The sequence below is a fragment of the Chrysochloris asiatica genome, unplaced genomic scaffold (assembly GCF_000296735.1).
Source record: "Chrysochloris asiatica unplaced genomic scaffold, ChrAsi1.0 scaffold00031, whole genome shotgun sequence".
NCBI lineage: Eukaryota > Metazoa > Chordata > Mammalia > Afrosoricida > Chrysochloridae > Chrysochloris > Chrysochloris asiatica.
This window is the reverse complement of record NW_006408549.1, coordinates 8,731,616-8,739,961: the sequence shown is the minus strand read 5'-3', so window position 1 is coordinate 8,739,961 and position 8,346 is coordinate 8,731,616. Positions and strand designations below refer to the sequence as shown.

Sequence of the window (8,346 nt, the reverse complement as noted above, 5' to 3'; positions counted from 1 at the left end):
AAAACATAATAAATGTGTTAGTAAAGATTATGAGAATGGTTCTCTACAAAGTGAAGGCATTTAACTAGTGGGCTCTGGGTACTTTATGAGCATTACCTGAGTGATTTTGATGGGGTGAGGCTCAGTTGAGTTTTCTTCAATTTTCACAGGTTCTGGTGTTTTCCAAATATTCTCCTTCACCAAAATATCCACAGATGTGGTATCACTGAAGGAATTCTCACTCTGGCCTTCCATATCCATCACTGAGATGAGAAGATTGTAGGAAGGGTTCTTAACAGGATCCAACTCCTGAGATCCTATGGGAAGCAGGGGAGAAGAAAACAGTTATCTCTAATGGTGATGTAGACAAAGGTCCTTTTTTTCTGACTCAGATGGTCCAATAAGGACAACCCTTGACTTACCTTCTGGGGTAAGTGAGATTGCCCCTGTTTTGTTGTTGATCTGAAAGTACATGACTTTGTTGACCTGGGGAAGCTGGATGAGAATCTGATAAACAAGCTGGCCATTGGGGGTGGCAGGATCATCCAAGTCTGTAGCATTGACGTACAAGAAGGGCTTCCCTGTTTAACAAAAAGTACCCAGAAAAAATGTTAATTAAGACCCAAACAGTGAACTTCAAAGGGGTAATGATAGAATGGGAGAAGGTGCCATATTCACATAAGTGGAGAAATAAATCTATACTCCTCCCCCCACCTTCTCGGAAAACAGCTTCTCAAAACATGGTCCAAGAACTTCTAGGAATAGTAAAAAATGATACATGCATGAAAAATCCACTCGAAGTACAAGGTGATCCTATAGATTTTGGTATAAAGGAATATAAAACATGTCATTGATACCATTTTAGATTCGACAATGCCACTGATCTTTAAGAAATCACTACTTGTCACATTTTGGTATAGTTAATTCAAAGTTATCTGTTACTGCTATTAAAATTTGCCTTCCTTTTCCAACTGTAAATGTATGAAACCTAGCTTTTCTTCATATTCTTCAACCAAAATAGCATATGACATCAGAATGAATGTAGAAAGACCTGAGAATCCAATTATTTTGTATTAATCCAGACATTAAAGATATTTTTTAAAAATTAAAACATTGTCATTCTTCTCACTAAATTTCTTTGGAAAATATAGTTTTTTCTAAGCTTTTTCATAAAAATATATTATTATTTTAATGAATAAATATGTTTACATTTTAACATGGTATGTATTGAGATATACAGCCAACTCATGAGAATCAATTATTAAATTCTCAGAAAATTTTCAAGCCCACTGTTAAACCACTGGTAGCTTGAAATAGCTATCGTGGGAGGATTTACACCATGAAACTGGCAAATGCTACACATCAGGGTTTTTCCCTTCAGAGAATTATTGGCAGTTTTCAGCACACCACACACATATCCAAAAGAATTTTGGAGTCCTCAATAGTTTTTAACAGAATAAGGGAGTCTCATGCCTTTTTAAGAGTACAAAGAGAGAAAGAGTAAGTCTAGAGAAGAATTCTTATTTAGCCGAGTTCATTAGTAAATCTCTGATATGCTACCCCAGGGACAGGGATAGAACTGATATTACTTGGCATAATAAAGCAGAAGGAAGTTTTTTTCAGTTATCGAAAGTGGGCATTGGAGAATGAGAAAAAGAGAAGATTAATTAACATAGAAGGAAGTTTGACAGTGAGCTGGTGGAAATGGCCAGAGTCTTCCAAAGATCTCAGAAGTCTAACATTTGTTTTTATTTTATATACTACTATGATGTGGCATTTCATTTACTCAAATCTTCAGTCAAGCCTGTTGCACACACATATACCTTGGTGAGGGACTTTTATGGAAATCAAGGAAGAAGGTCAATGCAACATAGAACAAGAATGAGCCATGGCTGTGAATTCAACGTGAAATGAAAGAAAGAACTGAGAGCCTGTGGTTACCCTGAGAATGTAGGCTCCTGGAAGGACACCACAGGACAGCGAGCTTACGCCTCCCTTTCCCATCAATTCTAATCCTATTTCTACCCTAAAGATGTGATTTTATCCACCCCTCACCTACCCAGAAAACATTTGGTAATGTCTGAAGAAATGTTTGTTGTCGTGATTTGGGGGGTTAGGAGCAGATACTGGCATCTGGTGGGTAGAGGTCAGGGATACTGCTAAACGTACTACATTGCCAAGGAAAGCCCTTGACCAAAAAAGAAGAACTCTCAGGATCAAGAAGTCAATAATGCCAAGGTTGAGAATCCCTGCCCTAGGGTAATAGCAATAATATAACAACTCCCAGAAGACCACTGGGAAATTTAAATAAGACAAACCAAACCCGTTGCTATCACCTCAATTCCAACTCATGGAAACCCATTATCAGTAGAAATACATACACTACATAGGGTTTTCAATAATTGCTTTTTCAGAAGCAGATCATGATGCTTTTCTTCCAAGGTGGCTCTGGGTAGATTAGATCCGCCAACCTTTCAGTTAACCAATTGGGCCACCCAGAAATTCCTTAAGTAAGATTGTTGCTGTTGTTGTTATTAAGTGACGTCGAGTTGACTCCAACCCCTAGCAACCCTGTATAGGGTTTCCAAGGAGCAGCTGGTGAGCTTGAACCACCGACCTTGCAGTTCAAACAACTTTACAGTCTGACACATTAACCCACAGTGCCATACCAGGACTCCTTAATTAAGATATTAAGTGCTTAATAAATGGTAACTGTTACTGTTAGCCACATAAAAATACCCCTTCTACCTGATACCTTTTCACCTTTCTATTAGTATCTTCAGGCTCCTGCATATTACCTGGACGAGAATTCTGCCTCACGGAGACTTCATACTTTGACTTGAGAAACACAGGTCGGTTGTCATTGATGTCCTTCACTTCTATGGTGATAGAGACTGGGCCCTCCACTGTAACTCCCTGGGCATCCAGACTTGCAACCTGATGTGCAGAGAAAAGGAAAGCACACTGATGATACTGGACCTTATAGCATCTGTTCAAAAGTCACTTGAAGGAAATTAGTGCTCTAAGAACCTGTGGTCTTGTGATAAGCTCTGTACTGCAAGGTCGGTGGTTCAAACTCAGCTGCTGCACCTTGGAAATCCTACCAGGGTCTCTATGAGTTGGAACCGACTAGATGGCACTTAACAACAGTGACTATTGGGAAGAAAGACATCTCACAAAAGCCCCATATACCCATTTGTTGTTGTCAAGTGCCGTCAAGTCAGTACTGACTCAAGTCAGAACCTGTAGAGGGTTTCCAAGGAGCAGCTGATGGGTTTAAACTGCCAACTTTGTGGTTCACAGTCCAGTGCTGATCCTATACCACCACACCAGGAGTCCATATATCCACTTGTTGTTTAGTGCCGTCGAGTCAGTTCTGACTCATAGTCACCCGATACAGAGTTTCCGAGGAGCAACTGGTGAGTTTGAACCACTGACCTTGTAATTCAAATCGACCTTGAGGTGCAGTACATTATCCTGCAGCACCACACCACAACTCCATATACCCACTAGGATGACTATTATAAGAAAAATGCAAAATACATTTTAGCAAGAATGTGAAGAAATTGGAATCTTGGTGCATTGCTGGTGGGGATGTAAAATGGTACATCCATTGTGGAAAATAGTTTGTTTCCTTAAGGAGTTTAAACATAGAACTTCCATGTAATCTAGTAATTCTACTCATTATTACATACTCAGAAGAGTGAAAGCAGAGAATCTAATAACCAAAAGATAGAAACAATCCAAATGTCTAACAGAAGACTGGAAAAACAAAAATGGTATATAAATACAAAGGAATATTAATCAGAAGTTCTGATACATTCAATGACATAGCTGAACCTTAAAAGCATTATGCTGAGTGAAATAAATCAGACATACAATGACAAGTACTACAAAGTCCCAGATATATGAAATATTTAGAGTAGACTAATGCATAGAGACCAAGGTTTATTAGTGGTTACCAAACACTGGGTAGGAGGTCACAAGAGTTCTTGTTGAAGAAGGACTGAGTTTCAGTTTGGGGTGATCTGAAGTTTTAGAAATGGGTAGTGGTGATTATAGTAAAACACAGTGAAAACAATTAATGTCCTTGCATTGTACACTTATAACTGTTGTGTTTTTTTAAAGCAAACTTTTTGTTATATGTATGTATATATATATATACACACACACACACACGTATGTATATTTAACTCCAAAAGCTATATGGAGTCAATTCTAACTCATAGCAACCCTATAGGACAGAATAGAACTGCCCCACAGGGTTCCCAAGGCTACAATCTTTACACAAGCAGACAGACACATTTTTCTTGCTTGGTGTGACTAGTGGGTTCAAACTACCAACGTTTCAGTGAGCAGCTGAGCACTTAACCACTGTGCCACCAGAGCTCCTCTCTGTTTTTATCACAATAAACCATTTTTAAACTGTTAATGGGTGCTGTTCTATTAGGGGGCCTATCAGTTAAGCCTGGTTAACTGTGACTGATGTTCCCACAGTGTGTTATGCTGGACACTGGACAGCCTTCTGTTCTAAATGGTTAGTCAGTGACGTGAGCACACTTGGACAGTGAGGCTATGGAAGTACATGTCCTCTTCTAGAACCATTTGGTGGCCAGTCTGTAGTGCCAATAGCAGCAGGTACCAGACAAGATGTTGTTGGCATGCTTTCCTCCTATTAGCTGTCTACCATCGCTGGCTGTTTAGATGAAAGCTAAGGGGAAAAGAAGCAAAGTGACCATTGGTTCTTACTGCATTTTACAGGGCCTAAAAGAGCTCCAACGAACATCAACACTACCTTCTCTGTGGGTCCAGAGTCACCATGATAGTCACAAGAGAGTCCAGTGAAGTATCAAAAATGTTGCCCCAGTTTTGATGTAGGTTAATGTGCTGAGCATGGTCATACTTGGATAAGCAATGCCATGTAAAGGTCTTAGTGATGTTAATTGAGTTACTTTGGTCAGAAAGGTTATGGCATGCCTCTCATGTTGTTGCTAACTGCCATCAAGTCAGTTCCTACTCATAGCGAAGGTACCAGTGATGCTTCCAGGACAAAGTGGAGCTCAGCGAGGTTGGAGGTAGATCTCTGTTTCAGCTCACCTGGAGATGGTGAACAGCTCTTGTTTCTCTGTCCAGGGCTTTGGTATAATACAGAAACCCATCCGGTTCTATCTTAAAGATTCCATCTATGTCCCCAGTTAGTCTGAAATTCACAGCAGGAGGTCTGGATTTAAACTGAGAAAAAGCAAAAATGAGATTAGAATATAAAATATAATAGACTGAATTGTGTGTCTCCAAAATATGTGTTGGGCTACTAACCGGAAGGTCAGTAGCTCAAGTTTACCAGTAGCTCCATGGGAGAAAGATGAGGTTTTCTGTTCCCATAAGGATTTACAGCCTCGGAAACCCTACACAGAACTGACTCAATGGCACACAACCACCACCGTCACCACCACCAAAATATGTGTTAACTTGCACCTCTCCCCGGAGCTAAATTTGCACTCTCAATTTGCACTTTTAGCCTCCAAAATTGTGAGAAAATAAATTTCTGTTTGTTAAAGACTTCATCTTGTGGCATTTATGTTATAGCAACACTAGATAATTAAGACAATGTGGGAAAACAAAGTTGTGGGAATTGTTTAAAGTCACACATTTCAGGTAAAGTTTTCATTTGGAAGATTGCTAAATAAGATGTCCTCGGCTTTTAAAGTGATACATTCTAAAGCTTTGCTTGTAAGTGAACTATTTAACACTCAAAATACATTTTCCTTACAAAACTATGTCTAATATAACTCAATATATTAACAAAAGCCAAATGAGGCTTTAAATTGAAGCTGACATTAGATGAGGTTTTCTGGGGATATCCAAAAGCCATGAAATTACTAAATTTTAAGTGCAGATTTGTTGCTAGGCTTAAAAAAATGTCATTTCATATTTCTAAAAACTGTGACAAGGTTAGAGACATTTTAATTTAATATTAAAGAAAACAATTTAAAAGTGGCTTCAATTTGATAAGACATTATATGATAATTTCCTAATTACTTTTTCAAAAGTAAAGAAAGTATCCACCAATCACCATTCATGGGATGGTTATAGCACTCTTAGACTACTTACACAAAATGGACATAAAAATGATTCAGTCTCAATAATAAGAGAAAATTAAAACAATGACCATTTTATTACCATTTTATCATTTTAAAAATTAATAATGCAAAGCACAATAATAGCCAGTGTTGGTGAGGATATAAGGAAATGCATATATTGCAGATAGAAATGTAAATAGTACAAGACTTTTGGAATAACGTGAGACACAAAATGTTTGTAGCCACTGATAACAACCATTATTCCACAGAATTTACCCTAAATTTGTCCAAGTTTCACATGTATGTGAGATTATTGAAAATATGGCTTGAGTCAGGTGTACCTTAGTCCTCAAACTGACTTCTTTGCACTTGAACATTTTAAAGAGGTCATTTGTAGCAGATTTGCCTAATGCAATATGTCATTTGATTTTTTCTTTTTAATTGCTGCTTCCATGAGCACTGAACATAAACTTGATTGTTGTTGTTGTTATGTGCCGTGGAGTCAGTTCTGACTCATAACGACCCTGTACAGGGTTTCCGAGGCTGTGAATCTTTATGGGAGCAGAAAGCCTCATCTTTCTCCTGTGAAACAGCTGGTAGTTTTGAACTGCTGACCTTGGGGCTCGAAGCCCGATTCGTAACGATTATGCTACCAGAGCTTCTTAAACTTGGTAGAATCATTTTAAAAAAATTTTCTGTAGATTATGGAGCAAGATAAGAATCTGTGATATGATGAACAGTGGCGTCTACAGGTAGGTATGAAGCTACCTGTCCAGGAGACAAGAAAATCTTGCATGAGGATGCCTGTCCCATTTCTCTGTTGAACTTAGCTTCTGCAATCATCCCTGATAACAAGATATGCCATGCCTTTATTTTATTTCCTGCTCTACAGTGAGATAAGGGGGGAAAGTCCAAGAAGAGAGTATGTGGAATCAAGTCAGCAGTGTTCAGGGGTAGCCATTACCTGGAAGATAAATTGATTCGGTTCTTGGCCTTCATAAATTGAAAATACCATGGGTTTCAGGTATCCACTAAACTTCCCCTCTTCACCATATCCAGGTACCTGTTAAAAAAGAAAAAGAAGACTGTATCACCATTTATTCTGAACGTGTGTATGTCTTATTACTTGTGCTAGGGCTTTCAGAACTGATGTATGGAACATAGGATTTTATCCTGGCTCAAAACAAGGTGGATTCTAGTCCAAACAGGCAGAAATGAGTCTAATATTTGTTGAGGCACTACCATGTCAAGGTGATTTGTTTCCTTTTTCCCTTTAACCATCTGTGGGAGAGTATTAAGATTCCCATGTTACTAATGAAGCTCAGAGAAGTTCAGCTAGTTATCCTGAGTAAAATACCTAAGTGTTAGATGTGATACTAGTACTAGGATCTGACTGAGCAAACCTTGCTCTTTTCCCACAAGATCATTTTGTGTTCTAACCTCTATCCAGTTTTATGCCAGCTTTTTCAAACATCTCCTGCCACTTCTATTATTGTGTAAGGAGATTAATGGCAGATTCCCAGTACTCTGGAGTTCATGGTTGCTGTAAGAACAAGTAAACTTATAGTGGAAAAAGGTATATGGAGATGTGCTAAGTACAATGCTTAGCACATAGGTACCCCGTGAAATGGTAGTCCAAACTGAACCTGAATTTGAAATGAAACAAGAGGAAAAGTATATTGTTTTATTATTTCATTTGCAATTTATGCTTGTTGGGGGTGGGGGCAGTGGTGATCATAAAATGTTTATTTCCAGTGACAGTCAACCAAGGTCCTAAAATCCACACACCTTAAACTCAAAAGCCAACCAGCTTCTGCCAACCCCCAAACCCAGGCTGGCATAGAGTAGTCAGTTCTGGTTGGGACACTAACAAGAACAACGCACAATCCATATCTGTGTGCCTGGCTAGGTACTGTTGTTGTTATCGTTGCTAAGTGCTATTGAGTCACTTCTGACTCATAGCAACCCTGTATAAGGTTTCCGAGGAGCAACTGGTGGTTTGAACTGCTGACTTGGTGGCTCAAACTGACCTTGCGGTCCAGCACATTATTCTGCAATACCACATGAGGACTAAGCACAATCAATCCTCACAACAATTTCTAAGTACTTGCTATCCTCACAACAAATCTACAGAGGTAAGTTACTATTATTATCCTGCTTCATGATGAAGTTGTTAAGTGCCATCAAGCCAGTTCCAACTCAGCAATCCTATAGAGTTCTCTTTTTTTAGTTTACTTGCAGGCTGTGAATCTTTGCAGGAGTAGAAAAGACTCGTCTTTCTCTGCAG

General features: G+C 38.8%; 1 protein-coding gene across 1 annotated transcript in view; it reads right to left on the bottom strand.

Moving 5' to 3' along the window:
* The window catches only part of CDH17 (cadherin 17, LI cadherin (liver-intestine)), a 51,941-nt gene extending 44,344 nt beyond the window's left edge, over positions 1 to 7,597 (bottom strand). Inside the window, exons 1-6 of the mRNA XM_006859255.1 lie at positions 7,586 to 7,597; positions 7,024 to 7,122; positions 5,077 to 5,211; positions 2,778 to 2,916; positions 402 to 560; positions 97 to 296 (exon numbers count right to left, since the gene is read on the bottom strand). Coding sequence (XP_006859317.1) covers positions 97 to 296; positions 402 to 560; positions 2,778 to 2,916; positions 5,077 to 5,211; positions 7,024 to 7,122; positions 7,586 to 7,597 — 744 coding nt within the window. The remainder of the gene's footprint in view (positions 1 to 96; positions 297 to 401; positions 561 to 2,777; positions 2,917 to 5,076; positions 5,212 to 7,023; positions 7,123 to 7,585) is intronic.
* Positions 7,598 to 8,346: the final 749 nt, after the last annotated feature.